Source organism: Hyperolius riggenbachi, chromosome 9 (assembly GCF_040937935.1).
Source record: "Hyperolius riggenbachi isolate aHypRig1 chromosome 9, aHypRig1.pri, whole genome shotgun sequence".
NCBI classification, from domain to species: domain Eukaryota; kingdom Metazoa; phylum Chordata; class Amphibia; order Anura; family Hyperoliidae; genus Hyperolius; species Hyperolius riggenbachi.
This window is the reverse complement of record NC_090654.1, coordinates 237,416,229-237,442,903: the sequence shown is the minus strand read 5'-3', so window position 1 is coordinate 237,442,903 and position 26,675 is coordinate 237,416,229. Positions and strand designations below refer to the sequence as shown.

The 26,675-nt window shown below is 46.1% G+C and overlaps 1 protein-coding gene across 2 annotated transcripts in view; it reads right to left on the bottom strand.

The window, feature by feature from the left end:
• LOC137533041 (son of sevenless homolog 2-like) overlaps positions 1-14,713 on the bottom strand; it is a 119,333-nt gene extending 104,620 nt beyond the window's left edge. For both annotated transcript variants that reach the window (XM_068254179.1, XM_068254180.1), the window contains exon 1: positions 12,819-14,713. In XM_068254179.1, coding sequence (XP_068110280.1) covers positions 12,819-12,905 — 87 coding nt within the window. In that variant the 5' untranslated portion in view covers positions 12,906-14,713. The remainder of the gene's footprint in view (positions 1-12,818) is intronic.
• Positions 14,714-26,675: the final 11,962 nt, after the last annotated feature.

Below are 26,675 nucleotides of genomic sequence, written 5' to 3'. Positions count from 1 at the left end.
GATCAATATATCATCCCCTGATCACTGTCAATAAAGACCATAATAAATCCAGAACTCATATCTAGTAATCAATTATGCAGTCTTATCACAGGCTACTTTAGATGATATGCGTTCTTGAAATAAAATAGATTAGCCAGATACCGCTGTCTTTATTGCTATTCCAAAATGTAACATGCATTCCAAGAAACAACTGCCACAGTCTACTCAACAGCAGAGCCTGAACTTGTGAGAAGGTCACCTGGCTCCTTATCCAGCATAAGAAGATGTCCTTTGTAGCTTTATTTAACCCTTATACTGCCAGCTATTTTTGTGCGAGTCTGAAGTTAAAAAAAATAAATACTGTATTTTTTAGACTAGAAGACTCACTTTTCCTCCACCAAAAGAGTGTGTGAGTGTGTGTGTGTGTGTGTGTGTGTGTGTGTGTGTGTGTGTGTGTGTGTGTGTGTGAGAGTGTGTGTGTGTGTGTGTGTGAGAGTGTGTGTGTGTGTGTGTGAGAGTGTGTGTGTGTGTGAGAGTGTGTGTGTGTGTGTGTGAGTGTGTGAGTGTGTGAGTGTGTGAGTGTGTGTGTGTGTGTGTGTGTGTGTGTCCGAACGCAGGGAGTTCCTGAATTGTGAATGCCTGCCAATAGGAACCTCCAACCCGCTGCAATGTTGGGAACTCCCTGCACTGTGCCAATGCAGTGGAGGACACAGGGGACGCAAAGGGGCATAGAGGACGACACAAGGGAGACACAAGAGGTACAATGGGGGCATAATCCTCAACACCCCTTCAACAGGAATGCACCAGGTTTAGAATATATACTATTCCACTGGGTTTGTCCTCTAAACCTGGGTGCGTCTTATGGTCAGGAGCATCTTATAGTCCCAAAAAATACGGTAAATAAAATTCACCCAAGGAGAGGGAAGGCTCTGGGTCCTATAGAGCCTTCCTGCTCCTATCCTGGTGCCGTCGTTCCTGAGCTGGCTCCCTAGTTAGCAAACTCCGAACAATGGGTCAGAGACTGGTCTTTGCTGCTGCAAGGGGAGCTTTGGAAGTCTTCAGGAGCACGGGCCACTCCATACTGTGCAAGCGCAAGTTAGCACGCTCACGCAGTACAGAGCGGCCCATCTTTGGGGGCACTTGGGCTTCCAAAGACTACCGAAACTCCCCTCCCCCCCCCAGCGGCAGAGACCCATCAATCGGAGACTGCAAATAGGGGAGCCAGCGCAGGAACGAAGGGACCAGGCGATCAAGAGCCTTCCCTCTCCTTAGGTATATTTTTTTTTATTTGTTTGTTTTTTCCCATCACACTTAAATGCCTTACTTAAAGGATACATCCAAGCTAAATGAAAAATCAAAATCCACTTACCTGGGGCTTCCTCCAGCCCCTGGCAGCCGTCCTGTACCCTCACTGCCGATGTCCTCCGCTGCAGAAGCCGATCTTGCCGGGTCGGCTTCTTGTGCGCTACACGGCGTGGGAAACGTGATCAAGCCGACGTCATCAGGCCTGTACTGTGCAGGTGCTGTAGTTATGTGCCTGCGCTGTACAGACCTGGTGATGTCAGTGAGATCATGTGACCCGTGCCGTGGAGGTGGAGCGCACAAGAAGCTGACCTAGCGAGGTCGGTTTCTGCAGCGGAGGACATCGGCAGTGAGCAGAGCTGCGGTGAGGGCACAGGACAGCTGCCAGGGGCTGGAGGAAGCCCCAGGTAAGTGGATTTTGATTTTTCTTTTAGGTTGGACCACTCCTTTAAATCTATATGTACCAAAGTCCCCATTAGTTAGTAGAGAGCTCATTCACATGCAAATAAATTTGAGATGATTTAGAATAATCCTCTGGAATAAAACCCCTTTGTCTCTGCGTCCCATGTCCGTGTGTGTGTCTGCGTGCTACTGCGCATGTGCCGCAGGGACAGCCTTCGGATGGGAGCATCACAGGCAGAGGGCCGCACGCACACTCATCGGGAGCGTGCGCGGCGGGCACGCGCGCATGTGTGGTGACTGTGTGTCGTCCCGGGAGGGGAGGAGAGCGGAGGGAAGGGGATTTAAACAGACCTAGAGCCCGTTTTTAAACAGGCTTAGGTCTACTAGCGCTATTATAACAGATTTATGCTTATTACCTTATTCAAATCTATTATAAGTTGGACTAATCAAATCTTGCAGTGAAAGAATTTCAGTGGTCCATTTTAAAGCAGCATAGATTGGCAGAAACATTTGCATATTTTAAAGGGAACCTAAACTGAGAGGGATAAGGATTTGTTAAATAATACCAGTTGCCTGACTCTCCTGCTGATCCTGTGTCGCTAATACTTTTAGCCACAGCCCCTGAACAAGCATGAAGATCAGGAGCTCTGACTGAAGTCAGACTGGATTAGCTGCATGCTTGTTTCAGGTGTGTGATTCAGCCACTACTGCAGCCAAAGAGATCAGCAGGGCTGCCAGGCAACTGGTATTGTTTAAGGCTGGTTTCACACCAGGACGTTGCGTTTTAGGGGACGTTAAGGTCGCATAACGTGCCCCTAACGCAACGCCTGGTGGTGTTGGAGCAGGACGCTACCAAGAGCCGCGTTACAAGCAGCCTGCTCTGTCGGAGGCACTGCGGAGACCAAGTGAGCGGAGCTCTCCGCATCACGTGGTCCCGCCAGCCAATCAGCGGCCGCTCCAAGAAGAAAACACTGCAAGTGCAGTGAATATTAAGTAGTCATGTGCCTGGCTATGTAGTGGCCTCTCCCCGCCTCCTCTCCGCCCCCAAAATAAAAAAACCCACCCGTACTGAGCATGTGCAAACAGTCTAGTAAAGTACTGCATGCAGTACGTTATCAGGACGTGCTGCGTTACACTGTAACGCAACGTGGGCACTGTGAACAGCCCATTGATTTTTCATTGCTGTGCGGTGGGGTGCGTTACAGGCTGCTCTGACGTGCGCCTGTAACGTCCCACTGTGAAACCAGCCTAAAAGGAAAAATTCATATCCCTCTCAGTTTAGGTTCCCTTTAAGTAAAGTAGAAAGTTGGCACTGAAAGATGGCCTGCAGGGTCAAGTTGCCAAAAGAAAAAAAGTCTCTTCTACACAAATGCCACAACGTATCCCAATTACAACATGCCAAACTGCACAGAGACAAGCCTCAAACCTCCTGGCACAAAGTCATTTGGAGTGATGAGACTAAAATTCAACTTTTTGGCTACAGCAATAAACGCTACATTTGGAAAGGAGTCAACAAGGCCTATTATGAAAAGGTACACTATTCCTACTGTGAAACATGGTGGTGGATCGCTGATGTTTTGGGGATATGTGCGCTACAAAAGCACAAGAAATTTGGTTAGAATTGATGGCAACATGAATGCAGTAAATAAAAAAAATAAAAAAATAAAAACTGGAGGAAAATTTGCACTCATCAGCCAGGAAGCTGAGCATGGGATGTACTTCAACATACTGTAATTCCAACATGACAATGATGAAATGATAAAAAGCATTGGGTACTAAAACATGCTTCCAGTCTGTTGATTGGTGCAGGTGTTGAAAATGATTAATAAGCTTCAGATCTGTGCAGATAATTACTCCTGCTGCAAGTTGGGAGTTTTTTTTGTGCAGAGTATACAACAGAGTGGTGTTGCCATGGCTGCAAAAAGTGCAGTTTGAGCTTATTGAGTTAAATCACAGGATTGCTGAAAGGAAAGTGAAAAAGCAGCTATGCAGGCGTGTATCTAGGCAGATCAAGATTTACTGCAAGAAGCTCTGTGGGCTGGTGCACACCAGAGCTGTTCTGGAGCGGTTTTTAAAACGCTTGCAGAGGGAAAACCGCTTGGCTAATGAAAGTGAATGGGATGGTGCACACCAGAGCGGCTCGCTTTTTCCACAAACGCAAAGCATTTTTTAGATTTCTGAGGCCTTTTTTGCCTCAATGTTAACCACTTGAGGACCTAGGGCTTTCTACCCCTTAAGGACCGGCCACTTTTATTCCATTCAGACCACTGCAGCTTTCACGGTTTATTGCTCGCTCATACAACCTACCACCTAAATGAATTTTGGCTCCTTTTCTGGTCACTAATAAAGCTTTCTTTTGGTGCTATTTGATGGCTCCTGCGATTTTTACTTTTTATTATATTCATCAAAAAAGACATGAATTTTGGCAAAAAAATGATTTTTTTAACTTTCTGTGCTGACATTTTTCAAATAAAGTAAAATTTCTGTATACATGCAGCGCGAAAAATGTGGACAAACATGTTTTTGATAAAAAAAAACCCATTCAGTGTATATTTATTGGTTTGGGTAAAAGTTATAGCGTTTACAAACTATGGTGCAAAAAGTGAATTTTCCCATTTTCAAGCATCTATGACTTTTCTGACCCCCTGTCATGTTTCATGAGGGGCTAGAATTCCAGGATAGTATAAATACCCCCCAAATGACCCCATTTTGGAAAGAAGACATCCCAAAGTATTCACTGAGAGGTATAGTGAGTTCATAGAAGATATTATTTTTTGTCACAAGTAAGCGGAAAATGACACTTTGTGACAAAAAAAAAAAAAAAAAAAAGTTTCCATTTCTTCTAACTTGCGACAAAAAAAATGAAATCTGCCACGGACTCACCATGCCCCTCTCTGAATACCTTGAAGGGTCTACTTTCCAAAATGGGTCATTTGTGGGGTGTGTTTACTGTCCTGACATTTTGGGGGGTGCTAAATTGTAAGCACCCCTGTAAAGCCTAAAGGTGCTCATTGGACTTTGGACCCCTTAGCGCAGTTAGGCTGCAAAAAAGTGCCACACATGTGGCATTGCCGTACTCAGGAGAAGTAGTATAATGTGTTTTGGGGTGTATTTTTACACATACCCATGCTGGGTGGGAGAAATATCTCTGTAAATGACAATTTGTTAATTATGCCAGGGCAGTATAGGAACCCCACAAATGACCCCATTTTAGAAAGAAGACACCCCAAGGTATTCCGTTAGGAGTATGGTGAGTTCATAGAAGATTTTATTTTTTGTCACAAGTTAGCGGAAATTGATTTTAATTGTTTTTTTTTTCACAAAGTGTCATTTTCCGCTAACTTGCGACAAAAAATAAAATCTATGAACTCACCATACTCCTAACGGAATACGTTTGGGTGTCTTTCTAGAATGGGGTCATTTGTGGGGTTCCTATACTGCCCTGGCATTTTAGGGGCCCTAAACCGTGAGGAGTAGTCTTGAAACAAAAATGACCTGTGAAATCCTAAAGGTACTCATTGGACTTTGGGCCCCTTAGCGCAGTTAGGCTGCAAAAAAGTGCCAATCATGTGGTATCGCCGTACTCGGGAGATGTAGTATAATGTGTTTTGGGGTGTATTTTTACACATACCCATGCTGGGTGGGAGAAATACCTCTGTAAATGACAATTGTTTGATTTTTTTTTTTTACACACAATTGTCCATTTACAGAGAGATTTCTCCCACCCAGCATGGGTATGTGTAAAAATACACCCCAAAACACATTATACTACTTCTCCTGAGTACGGCGATACCACATGTGTGACACTTTTTTGCAGCCTAGGTGCGCTAAGGGGCCCAACGTCCTAATCACAGGTCATTTTGAGGCATTTGTTTTCTAGACTACTCCTCACGGTTTAGAGCCCCTAAAATGCCAGGGCAGTATAGGAACCCCACAAGTGACCCCATTTTAGAAAGAAGACACCCCAAGGTATTCCGTTAGGTGTATGGCGAGTTCATAGAAGATTTTATTTTTTGTCACAAGTTAGTGAAAAATGACACTTTGTGAAAAAAAAACAAAAATCAATTTCCGCTAACTTATGACAAAAAATAAAATCTTCTATGAACTCGTCATACACCTAACAGAATACATTGAGGTGTCATTTTTCTAAAATGGGGTCCGTTTCTGGGGTTCCTATACCGCCCTGGCATTTTACGGGCCCAAAACCGTGAGTAGTCTGGAAACCAAATGTCTCAAAATGACTGTTCAGGGGTATAAGCATCTGCAAATTTTGATGACAGGTGGTCTATGAGGGGGCGAATTTTGTGGAACCGGTCATATGCAGGGTGGCCTTTTAGATGACAGGTTGTATTGGGCCTGATCTGATGGATAGGAGTGCTAGGGGGGTGACAAGAGGTGATTGATGGGTGTCTCAGGGGGTGGTTAGAGGGGAAAATAGATGCAATCAATGCACTGGGGAGGTGATCGGAAGGGGGTCTGAGGGGGATCTGAGGGTTTGGCCGAGTGATCAGGAGCCCACACGGGGCAAATTAGGGCCTGATCTGATGGATAGGTGTGCTAGGGGGTGACAGGAGGTGATTGATGGGTGTCTCAAGGTGTGATTAGAGGGGGGAATAGATGCAAGCAATGCACTGGCGAGGTGATCAGGGCTGGGGCCTGAGGGCATTCTGAGGGTGTGGGCGGGTGATTGAGTGCCCTAGGGGCAGATAGGGGTCTAATCTGATAGGTAGCAGTGACAGGGGGTGATTGATGGGTAATTAGTGGGTGTTTAGGAAAGAGAACAGATATAAACACTGCCCTTGGGAGGTGATCTGACGTCGGATCTGCGGGCGAACTATTGGTGTGGGTGGGTGATCAGATTGCCCGCAAGGGGCAGGTTAGGGGCTGATTGATGAGTGGCAGTGACAGGGGGTGATTGATGGGTGGCAGTGCCAGGGGGTGATTGATGGGTGGCAGTGACAGGGGGTGATTGATGGGTGATTGACAGGTGATCAGTGGGTTATTACAGGGAAGGACAGATGTAAATAATGCCCTGGCGAATTGATAAGGGGGGGGGGTCTGAGGGCAATCTGAGCGTGTAGGCGGGTGATTGGGTGCCCGCAAGGGGCAGATTAGGGTCTGATCTGATGGGTAACAGTGACAGGTGGTGATAGGGGGTGATTGATGGGTAATTAGTGGGTGTTTAGAGGAGAGAATAGATGTAAACACTGCGTTTGGGTGGTGATCTGATGTCGGATCTGCGGGCGATCTATTGGTGTGGGTGGGTGATTAGATTGCCCGCAAGGGGCAGGTTAGGGGCTGATTGATGGGTGGCAGTGACAGGGGGTGATTGATGGGTGATTGACAGGTGATCAGGGGGGATAGATGCATACAGTACACAGGGGTGGGGGGGCTGGGGGGGGGGGTCTGGGGAGAATCTGAGGGGTGGGGGGGTGATCAGGAGGGGGCAGTGGGCAGGGGGGGAGATAAAAAAAAAATAGCGTTGACAGATAGTGACAGGGAGTGATTGATGGGTGATTAGGGGGGTGATTGGGTGCAAACAGGGGTCTGGGGGGTGGGCAGGGGGGGGGGGGGGGTCTGAGGGGTGCTGTGGGCGATCTGGGGCAGGGGGGGGAGAAATCAGTGTGCTTGGGTGCAGACTAGGGTGGCTGCAGCCTGCCCTGGTGGTCCCTCGGACACTGGGACCACCAGGGCAGGAGGCAGCCTGTATAATACACTTTGTAAACATTACAAAGTGTATTATACACTTTGTATGCGGCGATCGCGGGGTTACCATCCCGCGATCGCTCCGCCCATGCCCTTAAATGGACCGCCGCCTCTGTGGGTGAGCCGGTCCTTAAGGGCTCCACTTCCCGGCCGCCTCTGTGCGTTAGGCGGTCGGGAAGTGGTTTAAGTATCGGAAAGAGGAAAACAGCTCTGAAAACGCTAGATCACAGCGGTTTTCCAGGTGTTTTTGTTACAGAAGCTGCTCAGTAACAGCTTTACTGTAACAATATTTGAAATCTGCTACACAAAACCGCTCCAAATAACGCTAGGCATGTTTAGAAAACGTCTCTAAGGGCCCGTTCTCACCTGAGCGGGAAGCAGCGATTCCCGCTCGTTTTGCAAAAACCGCTACACAATGTAGCAAGTGGCAGTTTTATCACTGCCGCGGTTAGCGATAACCGCAACCGCGCTGCATGCGGCGGCTTGCCGGCGACGAGCGTTCTGCGATTAGCGATCGCAATCGCTCCAAAACCGCCGCAGTGTCCAGTGATTTTTCCACGTTAATCGTGGGAAAAATCACTCCTGCAAGGTTTTGCGATTATAAGTGTGAACGGGCCCTGAGCATACCTAGAATCGCTCTGAAATCTGCTTCAAACATCTCTAGTGATTTGCAGATCTGCTAGAGGTTTTTGGTGTGCACTGGGCCTAAATGTGCATGTATGTCACTGTGATTCCACAACTCTTTCACTATCCTTTTAGTAGTGCTTGCTGTTTTCTGATCTAACACACATGAAGTTTGGAAAGACTCACCACCTATGAAAAGCAGTGTTGTGGAGTTGGTACAAAAATCATCCGACTTCTCCGTTTATGATACCTTTGACTCCAGGTACCCAAAAATTGCTCCGACTCCTCGACTCCACTGCACTGGCAGGGCTGCGGAGTCAGTTCAAAAATCATCCGACCACAACTCAGACTCCTCAGTTTATGAAGCCATCAACTCCGGGTACCCAAAAATTGCTTTCACTCCAACTCCACAGCCCTTAATAAAAAGTCATTTGTGAATTAATACAGTTCACAGATTAGCGAGGGCAGTTTTACAAAAGTCAAAGCTGTCCTGGCGTGTACAGGTGCTTTGCTGTGAATGCGGAAATGTCTGAGTGATGGAGATTGGGGTGCAACGCATTGGTGAGAGGTGACCACCCATATATGCCAGGATGTACTTGCTCATCCTCATTCACAGGCCTGTCTCTGAGAATCATTTACTTACAGAGTCTAAAGAAGACCTGAACTCAGAACTTCCTCTGTGCTCTAAAAGCTATACAACAGCATAATAACCTTTAGGTCTCATTCAAAACGCTTTTGCAATGAATCTCTATGAGAAGGTTCATATTAGCGCGTTGTGTCCACATCCTAAAGACATGACTGTCTTTGACCACAGACTTTAGGAGAACACCAGGGACCTCGCTGGCTACTGTGGGTTGGAGGAAACCCCAGGTAAGTCCAGATTGCATTTTTACAGAGAACTCAGGGTTCCTTTAATTTAGTGTTGAGATATTTTGATGGGGCAGCAAATTTACACTGTTATGCAGCGTAAGCTTCCCTTACTTTGCTAAGAAGAGGGAAGCCTCCTTCCCACTATGTCCTCCGGTCCTCCATTGGCCCTCACAGACCCTACAAAGATTACCAACCAGGGCTTGTCGGCAATCTGATTGGGGCCGCGTTCCTCTTTAGGCACGGCTGCACGGAGCCTGCGCAAGTACGGCCGCGTCTGAGCAGTGAGCCAGACCCGCTAGTGCAGAAGCATCTCCATGCTACTGCGCAGACACAGCCATGGCTGCACTCGTGCCAGAAGAGAAACACGGCCCAGATCAGCTGGAGGATCCCGGGCAGAAGTCTCTGGAGGATCTAGAGGCTTTCTTCTCCTTAGGTAAGTAAGTATTGGTTTCTGAACCTCAGCTTCGGCAACTCCTTATGGCTTTCATTTTTCCTTTGCAAATCAAGTTCAACATGTCTTATTCCTTTGGGTTTCACCTGCTTTTTTTTATTTTATGTTGCTGGCTTATTGCAAACGAGTATGCATGGTAGATACAGAAGAAACTCCTATCGCAGCGCAAATTGTTCAGCTGAATCTTCCTCGGCTGTGGAGTCAGAGTCAAGGAGTTGGAGTAATTTTGGGTACCTAGAGTTTGTGTCAGAGTCATGGGCTTCATAAACTGAGGAGTCGGAGTCAGATGAATTCTTGCGATAAATCCTGAGATACCCGGATACACAACTGCATGGCTGCTATTTCACTTTCGTTTCAGCAATCCTGCGATATAACTCAATAAGCTCAAACTGCACTTTTTGCAGCCATGGCAACCAGAGCTGTGGAGTCAGAGCAATTTTGGGTACCTGGAGTTAAAGTCAGAGTTGGTGGTTTCATAAACTGAGGAGTCTGAGTCGGATGATTTTTGTACCAAATCTACTAAGTAGACTAAGGAGCCGGAGCCATTTTGGGTACCTGGAGACGGAGTTGGAGTCTGAGTCGGTAGTTTCATAAACCGAGGAGTCGGATGATTTTTGTACCGACGCCACAGCCCTTGAATCTTCCTCATTTCTGAGTCAGTATACGAATACTTACCTACAGAAAGCACCGATTTTCTCTAGTTGTGTAGAGACTACATATCCACGTTTCCAGCAGGAAAGCCGCAGGCCGTCCTCATTTGTGGGAACAAGCGCAACACACTGCAGGAAAGATTCCCATGTCCTAGTTTGTTCTTTTCCGAACCCCCTAATGAGACCATGTATGGACAATACAGCTATAATGTGGAAAGACAAATCTAGAGCTCAGGAGCCGGTCGGAAGATGCTAACAATTCTGGCTTGCATACAAATTTAATGCAAATTGTTCACAGTTTAGAACTGGACCAATTAAATGAACTTCTTGCTTTTTCTTGAGCAAATTCTAAGGAGGCATACACATCCAATTTTGATTTGCCACTAAGCAATTTTACCACCTCTCCACATTATGAAGACCACCATTTTTGAATGCTATGGACCAGCTTGTGTAGGTGAGCTCTCACACCACATGGAAGGGGTAAAAATGGCCAAATTGGAAGTGTGCACCAGGCTTAAGATGCATTAAACGTGCATATTAGCAGTCAGAAGTCAGGAAGAAACTCTTGGAGGCCAGTGCCATTGGCAACATAACTAAAAAGTTAAGGTACCCGTACATCTAGCGATGTAAGGGCAGATTCGACCAAAAAACAAATCTCTCTCTAATAGAATCTGATTAGAGAGAGATCTGACAGCTGCCCATACACCGCAGATCAATTCCCAATCAATTTGATGCTGAAATTGATCCAGAATCGGCCTTGTGCGCCGCATCTGTCGCTGTGCCCTAATGTAAAATGTCCCCCCGGTGCCCAGTGTAAAATATACATTACCTGTCCGTGGCCTGCGCTTGTCCTCCGCTGGCTTCCGAGATTCCTCCTGCATTCATGTGCGCCCCATGTGGTTTCCTGGTATAGTAAGGGTGCGCATGTGTGACAGCACGCGCGCCCTTACTAGGACACCACGTGTGGCGCACAGGTATGGACAGCAGAGTGCCCCTGGAGCAGCGGAAGGACAAGCGCAGGCCGGACAGGTAATGTATACCTTACACTGGTCACAGGGGGACATTTTACATTAGGGGACATCAGGGGGTTTGTCTCGTTCGAGCGTCGCAAAATTGCACGCCATTCCCAAAGCCCACCCAACATCTTGCAGCAGGCGCGATCAAGAATGCGACCAATTTTCGTCACACAATTGTCAGGCATGCACTTGGAGGCACCAATTTTCATCCAATACTATGATAATAATCAAATTGGATGGTTGATCGGCCGCCAAGTCGCCTGATGTATGGCCACCTTTAGGTGCTAGACTAGGCTACCTGGTATTTGTCCAGTCCTAGCCTGGCTTGCTTTACAGCAGTGGCACTTTAGGATTAATGCACTTAATCCCCTTACAGTAATAACTTGCCTTGAAAAGCGTTTTTGACAAAGGACCTGTTAGGGTCTAAAACGGACTAGTGTTGTCGCGTCTACATATAACCTCATAATATATCAAGGAGTCAAACACTGTTTTTGTACAGTATATAACTTCAAAATGACTCATTGCACTATTCTGCATTTAATTTGAGCTGGAAAACACGTGGTGTACGTTACAATTGAATAAAACGCAATTTTGAGAAACATACCGTATTTTTCACTGCTAGTCTACTTTAAAGAGGAACTGTTGTGAAAATATTAAAATTTAAAACACATACAAACAAAAAGTACATTTCTTCCAGAGTAAAATGAGCTATAAATTACTTTTCTCCTATGTTGCTATCACTTACAGTAAGTAGCAGAAATCTGACATTTCCGACAAGTTTTGGGCTAGTCCATCTCTATATGGGAGATTCTCAGCATGGCCTTTATTCTTTAAAAAGACATTCCCTGAAAAAGATTTACTGATGCTGGCCAGCCTCCCTGCTCACCGTACACGTCTTTGGCAGTTGAAAGGAGCAACTGCCATTCACTAAGTGCTTTTAAAAATAAAGAAAACCCTGAGAACCCCCCGTGAAAAGATGGGCTAGTCCAAAATCTGTCAGATTTCTACTACTTACAGTACGTGACAGCAACATAAGAGAAAAGTTATGTATGGCTAATTTTACTCTGGAAGAAACCAGGGCTGTGGAGTCGGTACAAAAATCTTCCGACTCCAACTCCTCAGTTTCTGAAACCACGACTCCAACTCCAGGTACCCAAAATGGCTCAGACTCCGACTCCTCAGTCTAATACTTAACAGGGCTGTGGATTTTGTACAAAAATCATCCGACTCCTCAGTTTATGAAATCAACGACTCCGACTCCAACTCCGGTGCCCAAAATTGCCCCGACTCCGTCTCATCGACTCCCACTCCACAGCCCTGGAAGAAACGTACTTCTTATTTGTATATATTTACATGTATTTTAAATTTTAGGATTTTAGTGACAGAGGTTCTTTAAGAGGAAGTAGGAAAACTAATAAGAAACAGTTCTCCAATCACAGCGCTCTTACAGAACAAAGCGCTGTGATTGGAAAAATAGCGTGGGCGTAGTTTACTACAACCTATTAGAAACCTAGCCGTTTGAGAGGGTGCTGTCCACCTAATCACACTAGCTGAATTTACCTATGAGGTTTCCTGCTGGGTCCTCTAAAGTAGACTAGCACCTATTTTTCTGGACATCCTCCCAAAAACTATTTAGTGGGTGCAGTGAACACCTATTGGGATTAAACTTCTCTATACAACCACAGTCTTGGACTATGAGTAGCATAGACAGCATGGGACTTGGAGTTCCAAACAAAGCTGAGAGACCGGCGGTACCTGTCACTAATCTAAAGAATGAAGAGATAGCGCCCCAGTCTTCTCTCCAGCCCCAGCACTCACCTTCTTTAATGCTGGTACAAACAGTCCACGCCATTTGGTGCTGTTCTCGTCACTGAAGAAGTCGTAGTTCTGTGGTGATTGCTGCATGGTGCTGGCCTCATGGGACTCAGTCTGACTCTAGCCCAGAGCTGGGCTGTAGTAATGTTCAGGCTGTCCTCTGTCTACCGAAGACCAGAGCAGAGGTTCCACAACACTCTTCCGACTGTCTTCTGTGAGGCCCTGAGCAAGCTGCCGTGCTGCTTCCAAAACACTCTCTAGCCTGGTCTGCTCAGATCAGAGCTACTATACTTGTACCAGAGGTCGGGAGCCCTTCGGTTTTCTACCAGACACAATGCCACAGACTTGTTAAGGCAAATCGCTACTACTGTGCAGTTTAGTATCTGGCACATAAACGGGCTCTAGCATTTTATCGAACAAAGGGGTTCCAGGTCAAGCAAATTTTATACATACAGGACAATAGTATAGTTGAGTCTTTACTATGAAAGTCAACAATGGTGCTCTCTAATGCATGCAAGACAGTTATGCTTTTAACTGGACTGCAATGCTGCTGACTACCACAGCTAGGAGCTCAGCTCTAATAATCCACTAGTGCAGTCAGGAATACAGGGGTTATTCACTGTCTAGCCTGGGTTGGTGTACAATGCTGCAAGATACCAAAAAACAACACACAAGCTTTCAAAATAGCAGACTCTTTAGCATGGACAGGGGTGCAACTACTGATTCTAGGAGGCACAGGAGAACGTTTTCACTGGACTCTCAAATGAGGTACAATATTGTTGTCAAGGACTGGGAGAGATGCTGCTCTGCTGACTCTAGCACAGTGGAGGGTACAGCAAAACTGACTCTAGGGGATAGGTCTGTTGACTATACTGCTGATTGGGGTATATGCTATGTTGTCTCGCTAACCCAGAAGGGTACAGCTCTGATGTCACGCCAAACCAAAGAGTGGTACAGCTCTGATGTCACTCCAAACCAAAAGATGGGTACAGCTCTGATGTCAAACCAAAGAGGGGTACAGTTCTGATGTCACTCCAAACCAAAGAGGGGTACAGCTCTGACGCCTCTGTAGTCCACAGAGGGGGAGATGCTGTGCTGTCTCTCCAGCCCAGAGGGGTACAGTTCTGATGCCTCTGTAGTCCAGAGGGGGTGGGGGAATGGTGTGCTGTCTCTCCAGCCCAGAGGGGTACAGTTCTGATGTCACTCCAAGTCCAAGAGGCACAGCTTTGATGTCACTCCTAACCAAAGAGGGGTACAGGTCTGATCCCTTTGTAGTCCAGAGAGGGGGAGACACTATGCTGCCACTCCAGCCCAGAGGGGTATAGCTCTGGTGTCTCAAAGCCAGAGATGGGGAGACACAGTGCTGTCGCTCCAGCACAGAGGGGTACAGTTCTGGTGTCTCTATAGTCCAGAGAAGGGAAGACGCTGTGCTGTCACTCCAGCCCAGAGGGGTACAGCTCTGATGCCTCTGTAGTCCAGAGAGGGGGAGACACTATGCTGTCTCTCCAGCCCAGAGGGTTACAGCTGTTGCTATCTCCAATGCACAGAATCCTCAGCTCTGCTACTCTCCAGCACAGCCTGGGTTACAGGAGGCCAGTATCTGTGTGACAGCCACAGGCCACTCTCTCCTCCAGCACGGATCAGGCCGCTGTCCCTGCCGCTCTCCAGCACAGTCCTCTCAGACACAGCGCAGGCTTGCTCGGGCCTGCGTCTCCTTTGCAGCAGGGAGGGCTGCGTTGTATGCTGCCGGCGGGATAGGGCCCCTGGCTGCCCCCCGCTCCTTCATGCTGGGCCCGCCTCAGGCTGCTGGATGGGGGGATGTTTTTGTGATGGGATCCGGCTTCCTATGGGACCGTGTCCTGAAATGTCAGCCCAGCCCCAGCACGGTGCAGCGAGCATGCCCGGGACCGGCGGGGGGAGGGCCGGGGAGGAGCCGCCGCAACTTTCCACACAGGACACAGGAGAGGAGGGGGGAAACCTGTCCCTGGAAACTGCTATTCCTGGAATAGCTCCACTGGGGACCACCAGAAACTCTAGCGTAATACACCAATGATTATAAATTATAACTGAGCATTCCAGTGTTTAACATGGAGCTCTACATCTTTATACAATTTGGATAGAATGAACATTGTAAAGAGAATTGAAAAAAAAAAATGTGAAACAAGATTCAACATTTTCTGTGGTTCAAATTCACCATTTCCCAAGCTCACCAAAAATCTGTACTTTTGAACTTAAAAGCCTGGTACACTTTCAATTTTTGATTGGCCAATTTTACCACCAATATGTAGTATGATGTATGAAGGTCAACAGACAGATTTTGATTACTATGAGCAGATTTTGTAGGTAAACACTCAGGCCTCATTTACATCATTTTGCGGAGAAGGCCATGCAATTGGAACGCAACCCATATTATCGCACGCCATCTGTGTCGCTATACGCTGCTGATCCCATTCACTATAGTGAATATGTCAGCACTGTGATTCCCTAAAAATGCATGCAGCAGTGTGATAGCGCATCGCACTGCTGTGCAGCACATATGATGGGAACGGCTGCGGTTCTTGCGTGTCGCATGCTATACGCATGCCGAAATGGGCACGGCAGCGCCTTAGACTACAGGTAGGTGGTAACATTGGTCAGTGATTGGCTGAAGCTGTGTACTACCAACATACGTATATGTATGCCGCCGGTGAGCTGGGTGCAGGGTGAGCCAAACAACGGCTGTCACTCAAATTCCCAGCGGCGAAAAAAATACTATTCCCCCTCTGAGTCGTTGCAACTCGGACGGGGATGCGCCCCACACGTATAACATTGCTGCTATGGGGGCGCCTAGTTTCTGCGCTAAACGTAGTAACCACCTGCTTCGGTGTACCAGGCTTTAAATTGTACCAGAGAAGAGTGAATACAAAAAATGTATACATACCCGGAGCTTCCTCAGCCCCCTCCAGCGTTATTGCTCCCACGGCGCCATCCTCAGGCTTCTGCATCTTCGGTAACGGGTCCCATCATTTTGGCCAGTCAGTGCATGTGCAGTGCGCTCCTCCGTTTCGCCCCCAGCTACAGGAGCGAGACGGAGGAGCGCACTGTGCATGCGCCGACTGGCCGAAATGACAGGTTAGATAAGGGATAACTAGGGACAGTCAGTAAGAATGGGGCAAATAATTCAGAGCTGATGTAGAATTATGCAAATTCTGTATACAAATTTGTGTAGCTTGATAATGGACTATTCGAATTCCACCTTGACGGGATTGGACTATTTTCACAGTATATGTCATATCCTATTTCTAAGGTGTGATACAGCGGCGTAACTACAGGGAAGCAGCCCCGGCAACTGCAGGGGGGCTTGGAGCTGTAAGAGGGGCCCCAACAACTACTTCACTCCCTCCAATAAAGGGGTCCATGCTTCAGATCAGGTGTTTTTGTAGCTACACATATTATGAGTGTGAAGATTACAATGTCCACACTTGTTTTATGGGGTACATAGTATCCAGGCGCCGGGCGAGTTGAATGACGGCTCTCCATGCTACCGCTAAACTCCCAGGCGGCATTAAATACTATTACCCCTCCGAGATGTAATTCGGGGTCTGGCGATCACCAGAGTCCCGCATTCCACCACTCACTACCGCACGTCCATGTCCTACGTCCAGCAGAAGGAGGAAGTGCGGTAGTGAGTAATGGAAAGCGTCCCATAGGTCGCGTATTACAGCGGTGACACGCATAGGATCCCCGGACTTCTTGGTAAGTTAACCCTCCCATCCCGCGGTCACATGTGCAGTAATTAACCCTCATTAGCACTCGAAATTCAAGTACTGCCGTACACGAAAGCCCATCCCTGGAGCTCAGCTCCGAAATGAAGTGCTTCGTGTTTTATGACCTTTGCAAGATGGGCCTCCAGGCAGTGAGGGTCACCAGGGGTAGGCAAGGGAAGGGTGTTAACATTGGGAAGCCCCATCAAAGTTTTGCTGGGGGGCTATATGATTTCTAATTACGTCTCTGGGGCAATGCGACTTTTCGGCACCAGTGCGTTGTGAGCGTATCACTGTGAAAGAACCCTTATAGTTGAAGCGCAGCACACTTTTCATGCACTGTGCGCATCACTGTATGTGTCACATTGCATGAGTAACACACAATGCGACATTGCAATCCTGTTACTTTGCAATCCTGTCTCCAAATGCTAATACAGTATATTATATTGGGCAGGTGAGCTCTCACACTACATGGTAGTGGTAAAATTGGCCAATGATTGACCAATCAAAATTGGTTGGGTATACTAGGATGTGTGCAAATACGGCTAGGGGGATTCAGATGCATACTTGCATTGTAATGTGCTGGCATTGCTTCTCAAAAGAGGCACCTGACAAATGGGCTGACAAATGGTAACCTAGGGAGTTTAGTTGAGCTAGAGCCGCTAGAAGCATATTTACAAGAAGGTAAAATGATGCCCTGATCAATAATGCAACATACTTGTTTCTTGCACCTTTTTAAGGCTACTCAGGCATTGTTCACATTAAAATCACTGAAGCCCCTCCCGGCGCTTACCTGCGCGCTACGATTTTGTGTAAAGCGCTTTTCAAAGCGCTTTTACAGAGCATTTTTTTTTCACTTCCTGACGCAAATCAGGAAGTGAACTCTTTGACCCGGAAAATAATAAATAAAATGTGTTTATTCTTAAAAGCACAAACGCAATCGCCAGAGTTTTTGCGTTTTTCCTTTACCTTCCATTGTAGCAAAATCACCCTAAAAATGGTGCAGGTAGTGCTTTGGTCAGCGGAAAGCTGAGGAAACGCGCAGATATAAACAGTCCCATAAGGATTCATTGCACAAGCGCTTTTAAGACGATTTTCAAAATCGCTGGCGCTTAAAGAGGAACTGTAACGACAAAACGGCCCCTGGGGGGTACTCACCTCGGGTGGGGGAAGCCTCAGGATCCTAATGAGGCTTCCCACGCCGTCCTGCGTCCCTCGGGGGTCTCGCTGTAGCCCTCCGTGCAGCGGTGACGCAATATTTACCTTCCTGGCTCCTGCGCAGGCGCTCTGATGCCTCTCGGCGCCGAAGTAGGCGGAAATACCCGATCGCCGTCGGGTCTGCTCTACTGCGCAGGCGCAAGTTTCCGGCGCCTGCGCAGTAGAGCGGACCCGACGGAGATCGGGTATTTCCGTCTATTTCCGTGCCGAAAGTCGCCACAGCGCCCCCGCTGGAGCCAGCAAAGGTAAATATTGAACTGACAGTCGGCACAGTCGCCGGCTGTTCGGAGGGCTGCGGCGAGACCCCCGTGGGACAGAGGACAGCGTGGGAAGCCTCATTAGGATCCGGAGGCTTCCCCCACCCGAGGTGAGTACCCCCCAGGGGAGGTTTTTGTTGTTACAGAGTCTCTTTAAGAAATAGTGAAAATGCCCTAGGTGTGAACACGCCCTTACACACTATGCAGGTGAAAAGTCACATCACACGTTAAGAGTGTGAGGCGAAGCAAACAGAACATTGAAAGTATGCTTCACTGCCTCTGTAAACACACACGTCCGTTAAACGCACAGCATACATTGCGCTGTTCTGATGGAACCTTCCACACTGCACTATTGATGCGAAACGTAACATAACGGAACATACATTGCACTACATTGCAATGTGATTATACTTTCTGTTGCAACAAAACACAATGGATACAGATGTGTGTTCCATAGAAAACGTATGGTGGAAACACATCTGCTACCGACTCAAACCAGAGAGGAAATACCGTCCAAGCATACAGTGAACTGTCCAAAGCACCGTTTGAGATCCAGCTATGTGAACCAGGACTTGCAGAATGTGGTAAAAATCCATCTCATGGTCATTTTTAGGATTTCCTTTAGGCTGGGAGTACAGCGATTTGCGCAGAAAAGCATGGATTTTAGGGCTCTTTTACACTATCCTGCTGTGCTTGTGTTTTGTGGTGAGAGTCTGATTGCATGCAATTTACAAAACACAAGCACGCAGTTTGAAATGGAAATCGCAGCCACTGTTTTAAACTAACACATTGCGATTGCGCAATAAAGCTGGGACCACACTTGCTTAGGGCTTGATGAGTGTTTGCAGATTTTTTTAAGCTCTGGCGAGAAATCGCCCTAAAAGCAATTGTGCAATGATTTCCTATGAGAGTGTTCACATGTAAGCGGTCACATTTTCAGCAAAACGCAAACGCGCTAGATGTACAATTTTTTAATCGCTTTTACTATAATGGAAGGTATAGGAAAAGCACAAAACGCTTGAAAAATCACTTTGTGTAGAGATTTCCCAAGCGCTTTTAAGAATAAATACATTGTATTTATTCTTTTCCGGGTCAAAAGGTTCACTTCCTGACTGACGTCAGGAAGTGAAAATCTCAATCGCTCAGCAAAAGCGCTTAGAAAAGCGCTTACAAAAGCGCTTTTCTAAGTTCAAAGCACAGGGAAAAGCGCTTTGAAAAAAGCTCAATAAATCGCTCATCGCTTGCGACAGAGCTGGCGATTTATAATGTGAACAAGGCCTTAGGGCTGGTGCACACCGATCGGCTTTTTCAGCGTTTCTGCATCCGCTTGCGGCTGCGGATCCGCTTGGTCAATGTATCTCAATGGGGTGGTGCACACCAGAGCAGGAGGCGTTTTGCTGAAACGCATACTCCCGGGGTGAGGCATTTTTTGGATTGCGGGTGCGTTTCTGCCTCAATGTTAAGTATAGGAAAAACGCAAACCGCTCTGAAAATCGCCTGTTCAGATCGGTTTTGCCGGCGTTTTTGTTACAGAAGCTGTTCAGTAACAGCTTTACTGTAACAATATATGAAATCTACTATACTGAAATCCGCTGCAGCAATCCGCAAAACGCTAGCAAAACGCCATAGAAAAATAACAAAAAGCGTTTCAAAATCTGCTAGCATTTTGCGGATCTGCTAGCGGTTTTTGGTGTGCACCAGGCCTTAAAGAGGAACTCCAGTGAAAATAATGTAATAAAAAAAGTGTTTCATTATTACAATAATTATGTATAAATGATTTAGTCAGTGTTTGCCCATTGTAAAATATTTTAAATCTCTGATTTATATTCTGACATTTATCACATGGTGACATTTTTACTGCTGGCAAGTGATGTAGCTGCTGCTTGCTGTTTAGGCAGTTGGAAACAGCTGTAAACAGCCATTTCCCACAATGCAACAGGGTTCACAGACAGGAAACTGCCAAGAGTACATACTCAGAATTTCTTTGTGGGAGGGGCTTCACCACAATATCAGCCATACAGCACCCCCTGATGGTCTGTTTGTGAAAAGGAATAGATTTCTCAAGTAAAAGGGGGTATCAGCTACTGATTGGGATAAAGTTCAATTCTTGGTCGGAGTTTCTCTTTATACAACTTTTCTACCACGATTCACATGCAAATAAAAAACTGAGTACCTGCCGCATAAGATTGCATCTCGCAATTTCCATAGACGGCTGACGAATGCCTGAAGCAGGGATCACACTTGGGTCCATGGAAAAACTGCCATAGTTGTCCACTGCCAATTTTTGTTTTATGAAGTGCATTTTTTTCCTCTCTTGCTAAAAAGGCAGATTATTATAAATGCAAATACATTCAAACACGCAAATTCAGAAATTCAAATGCAGAGAAAAACGCAGAAACGTCACATTTGGGAGAATTGCACACACTTTTTCCACACATACAGAAACACTTCTAATGTAACAGCCCATGTTAATAAATGTGTTGGCTCACATTGGGCATACGTGTAAAATGGCCGTGGCCAAATTTCGGCGTACGGTGAAAAGACTCACCCTGTGCCTGGTGAAAGTCCCCTCACCTCATTGCAAAGCATGAGTATTGATCAGATCAGAAATTTGGTTTATGTTGCAACCCCGAGGAGGGGGGTTGCACGTAATTCCAGCACCGGCTGTCGCTAGCGGCCGAATTACCTCTTTTTTTTTCTGATTTGAGCTCCGGCAATCGCCAGCACCCAAATAAGTCACTGAGCACTGCTGTAGCCTTAATTTTCATGACCTATGGCGGTGCCCAAATTATCCTAGCAGCTCTGTGCTGAAATTAGCTGTCTTGCACATTAATGCAGCTCCCGCATGCGGGGAAAAACGTTGCTGCATATAGTACTTTTTTTGCACCCTGCGTGTGATTCCTTTTGCCGACAGTCAACTGCTTTCAGCTGATGCATGTGGAAATTGCATTACTAGATCAAAATCTCATTGTGAATTGTGCAGCAATGCAATTTTCATGCAGGCTATAGACTAACATTATAGGCCATTTCCTCAGCAACACTGTGATTCTTTTAAAATTGCATACGCACTGCATGCAGCATTTTTTAGAGCGATTCAGCTTGAATGAATGTGAACGCATATTTATTCAAAAATTGCTCTGAAAATAACTTTGTAAAATGGCTAAGCACTAACGATTGAGATTTTTGGTGTGAACAAAGGCTAAAAGCAATCCCTGAAAGAGTGACACAATTCAATGGCCAGAAACTTTGTATAGGTCCTTTCCATGGAGTGCTTTTTTAAAGAATGAGGCCCCTTTTACACTTGCTTCGAAATGCTGCGTTGTGTTACCCTATTTCACAGCAGGGTAATGCAACGACAATGCAAAGCAATGGAGTCTAGCACACTTACCGCTTCACGTCCCGTTGCGCCGGAAGCAACCGATCCACTGACAAACCACCAAAAAGGTAACATTACTGTCCGACTTCAGCGGCGACAGTAATGTAAGTAAATGGACGACGCAGAGATTATAAAAATGTTGGCGTTGGGGCACGCATGCTCGGAACGACAGGAAAACCCGGGAATCCCAGTGACATACCTTCTGTCCAGCAGGGAGTACGTCACTGCCGCATTGTCATATGTTTGTGATTCTGTGCATCGCGGTGCGGTGGGGGTGGGGCATTGCACCGCAAAATGCACATTGCATTTTGTTTTCCATACTAACATTAATAAATGGTCTTAAAAAAGCTACACTTAGAGGCGATTATATTATTTTATTTTTTTATGATATCTCTGGACTGGTATCTGGAACTCTTGAGAACTATTGGTTGGAGAGGGAGATTGGCAGGAGGAGAGAGAGCTACTGATCTTTTTGAGTCTGTAATAGACCCCGTGATTCAGGTCTAATTATAATTATATTTGGTAAATCTATTCCAAGAAGGTGATGGAACACTGAGTTTGCGATGAAGACATATATTGTAAGGTTAAAAATGACCACACACGTTACAATTTTTCTAATCAATTTTACCCCAATTCAATTATTAAAGGGATTGATTGGGCCAAGGAATCGAAAGGTTGTTTTTTTTTTTTTTTGATCGAGAAATGGAGTGGCACATGACATGCGTGATGTCACACGGCAGGTGGAGGAGCGGATTGCTTGCAGGTAGGCGGTCTGGGGGACACTGTACACATGCCTGATTATTGGCTGAGGTGGTCGTTACCGGCCGCCTCAGATGACTTTAATCAAGCATGTGTACATAGCTTATATGTTTTGTTTTTGTTTTTTTTGTGGTAACACTGCTGTGATGAGCATTTCTCTTCCAGCTACCAGCTCTTAAACCTCATACTCACTGAGGCATTTCTGTCACCTGGCAGGGATTGGCACGTGATCCCTTGGGCAAAAGTGCACTTGGGACCTTTTTTCATAGTTTGGGCAACATCTGGGAAAATAACAGCAGGCAGTGCAGGGGACTGTACTACATCTGGCACAAGATGTGTCACCCCTCCCCCTTCCTATCCCATGGGCAATGTGTCTCCTCGCTCTCTACACACAGCCTGCAGTGAGTGAATGTGCAGAGCAGCAGGGTGAGTAGAGAGAATGATTGCTGTGCTGCAGCTGGGACATTAGCAGGGAGAGGTGTCAGGATGTGTTTAATGCTTCCGAAGTTGCCTGTCATTAGAAGTTATGTGCACTGGCTGCTGTAATACCGGAGTGCCCTAGACTATTAATCATTTATCCTGATCAGAGTAATTAATCAATAATGCAGGGCAGTCTGCTGTTGCAGAAGCCAGTGGCACTGACATCCTCTGCAGCATTGCAGAGTACAGTTTCATAACAGTTAGCTCCATCCACATCCTGATGACTCCTTTTCCCCAAAAATCCCCCAAAACTTGCAGCGACACGCTCGGTGTCCAGACCCGTCAACCCTCCCATCAAAAAATTGTTTTTGGGGTTGTCTGTAAATAATCAGCATCGGATGTAAAATTCCTTCGGTATGCCACTGGTGCCCAGTGCAGATGCACCATGTATTTTTGCTATGGAGGGGGCGGAGGGTCAAGCAGCACAGGACAGAGTGTTAGCATGGGTGGGGGAGAACAACGTGATCAGGCAGTGCTCGGGGATCACTAAAGATCTATCCGTCCGACACGGCCGAGTTCAAACCAGCGTGTGTACATAGCTTAAAACGGGGCTTATGATATTGAAAATGCTGTGTGACCTGACTGATGTGAGAGAGAATGAGGCACTCAGACTACTGTGATTGGCAGTTAGCAGGGGCTGATCACAAGCTCTTCTTTGGTCCCATGACTTGGTTGACATCTGGCCCCTTCTGATGGGAAAGCTATTCTTGTGTAGAGATGCAATGTGGCACTAGAAATACGTCTCACAAATCTTTCTAAACAGGATGCCAACATTTTGTGGGAACATGAGCCAAAACATCCCATAAGTGTATAAATAGCCCCTTAATAAGTCTCATTATAACACTAGACATACATTTACAAGTTTTGATAAATTGATGGAATTGATCCTTTTTTTTTTTTTACTAAAAAATATTGTTTGAAAAGAAATCGATCAAAGCCCCACACACTAGTATCGCCAAAACATAGATTTCAACCAAATCAATTGAGTAAGTACATTTCATACACTCACAGTTACGAGAGCAATGTTAAAGTGCATGGTCAGAAACAGTCAATCAATCTACAGTCGTTCAAAAGCAGTCAAATGAAAGCAGATTCCTGTGCCATCAACCCAAATTTTCCACCCTACTCGATCAACAGGATTTAGATTTTTAGCTTGATATCACTCAAATTGCCATACTAGTTGCAGCCATTAAAGAGAAATATCCTGTAGATGCATCAGGCATGGTTCCCAGAGATCCATTTAGAAAGCAAAAGAGGTGGTGGCAAAAGAGGAGGTGCTCTCTTGTCACAGCAGAACTTCGGTTGCGTACATATGCTCAGTTACAGTTGCCCTTCGGCTGGGTTTACACTATGTGAACTTTGTGGCGTGGACAGGGATATTAGATTTGCTGTTACCATCCAAGCCATGAACCCCTTTGTCTACAGTTGCTCTGCGGTGTCTACTGCAACAGATATGTCAGAGATAATATGCTATTTCATCTTCACCAGAAATTACTCTTCTATCCATGATTCCAGGCCCTAGCTCAATAAGGAATAAAAGCATTCTCAGACACTGTCTCACTGCGGGAAAAACTTCCATCACCCTCCTCTGGCTATCTTCCATCCCATCATCCTTTATAGGACAACTGAAGTAAGAGGAATATGGAGGCTGCCATATTTATGTCCTTCTAAACAATGCCTGGCAGTACAGCTGATCTATTTGGCTGCAGTAGTGTCTGATTCATTGCTAGTACACACCATACGATTTTCTGTTAGATTTTTCTGTTCGATTATATTCTATAAAGTATTGGTAGAGAATGGTCATTATCTATGGTGCATCGTCTTCTGGTTGTCTCCTGCTGAGTAGAACAATGCCTAATTGCTAGGCAGATAGATGGTTAGATAGATAATTTCCAACATGTTGGAAATTATCTAACAGAAAATCTAAAGGTGCCCATAGACCTAAAGATTATGAGCAGATTCGACAAAGAGACAATTTTTATCTCTAATCGAATCTGATTAAAGTTTGTCTCTTTTCAATTCTGCTCATACGCTACAGGCAGATTCCCATCTGATTTCAGCATGAAATCTTTAGGGAATCGCCTGAGCCCACTGCCCCCGCACTGCTGCTACCCCCCTAATGTATAAATGTGCCCCCCGTGTGCATTTATACATTACCTGTCCTGTTGCAGCCTCCGCGCGGTGTCCCGTAACCTCCGGGCGGCTATCCATACACGCTACTGGCGCCTAGCATCTGACTTCAGACACTATGCAACAACGTCAGACAATATGCGCCAGTAGCGCATACGGAATACCACCCGGAGGTTACGGGACACCGCGTGGAGGCTGCAACAGGACAGGTAACGTATAAATGCACACTGGGGGCACATTTATACATTGCGGCGGGGGTTTCGTCGTCTCGTCGCTCGCTCGGAAATCACTGCCGTACCGCAGCGCACCCGACCAAGCAACTTCGGCCCGAAATCTTGGCCGACCAAGTTGCCTGATGTATGGGCACCTTAACAGAAAATTGTATGGGGTGTACCTAGCATAACACCTAGAACAAGCATGCAGCTAATCTCAGATCTGTCAATAATGTCAGAAACACCTGATCTGCTGCATGCTTGTTCACGGTGTATGTTTTAAAGTATGAAGCAGAGGATCAGCAGGGCTGCCAGGCAACTGGCATTGCTTAAAAGTAAATAAATACAGCAGCTTCCTTGTCCCCCTCGCTCCTGATTTCAGCATCAAATACACTGCCTTTAAAATGTCTTTATATTGGCATGTAACCTCACCCTCCCTGCGATGTTTAGCCTAGGCTGTTTAGACATGTGTAATTCTCCTCCCAGACCATTCTGGGATACCAGGCATTATTTGTACTGGCTTTGGAACTCTCAGTAAACAGAGGACATGGCTGATTTGTTTTGATTTTCCCATTATGTCAAGCAAAAGAGGCAGGGATAATTATGGTAGACCTTAACCACTTCATGCCATAGGCTGAAGGGTTCAAATGAGAGCGCGCCTGTGTGCTACTGTGGCATGCATGCACATGTTTCAGCTAAATAGTTGGACTTTTATCAATACCCTAAAAGTGCAGAAATAGGACATTTATATATGTCCATTTTGCATTAAGTGGCCGGTATACATCAATGGCACCAATTCATCAAAGGCTGTTCAATGAAAAAAACAAAAAAACAAAAACACAAGTCGGGAAAATACAGCATTTGGTATTTTAGACTTGTGAGCTATTTCATGAATATTTTCACAGGTGTGGTAGAAGTTTGGTAACTTACCAAAGCCCATTGTAACAGCAGAAGAGTGAGTTGTCTATGTTGTTAAATGCTGTTTTCCATGCAGAGACAGCATTACAATAGTAAGAGGCATACTGACGTCCCTTTAGATGTTTGTTATACTGCCTCTGCTTGCTCTAAATCTGTTAGTCTCTTTTAGTCTTTTTTAACATTTTAATTGCCACAGCTTAGATGTACTTCCAAAAGACAGTACACATGCCCTGTTTAGGCGATTTCCCCACTAGCTCCTCTGCATCTTCAAACATAAACCTTAAGCCCAATCTACACGATACGATTCTTTGTGCGATTCGATTATGATTTTATTTAAGATCCGATTAAATCCGACATTTCCGATCGGGATTCGGGTCAATTCAATTTGCCATTGCAAAACAATGGCAAAGCAAATTGAATCGAATACCGATCGGACATGTCGGATTTAATTGGATCGTAAATAGAATCGTAATCGAATCGCACAAAGAATCGTATCGTGTAGATGGGGCTTGAGAGGTTGGCAGGTATAACCTGTTTTGATACATCTCTCTCTACTCGTCTGCCTGGGGGTAGAGAAGCTGGACCCGCCTGAGAAACCTGCGGGTCCTATCAACAGGACTTGCAGAGACAGGGGCTGTTTCTATTGGCATCTGCTCTTGTCAGTCATAGGTAATCGTCTGCTTCTGTGAGTTCCTTGAGTCCCGCACGGATTCTAACAAAGAACTGCCAGTAATGGAACTGTATTTTACCGCATGCTGTAACCTTGA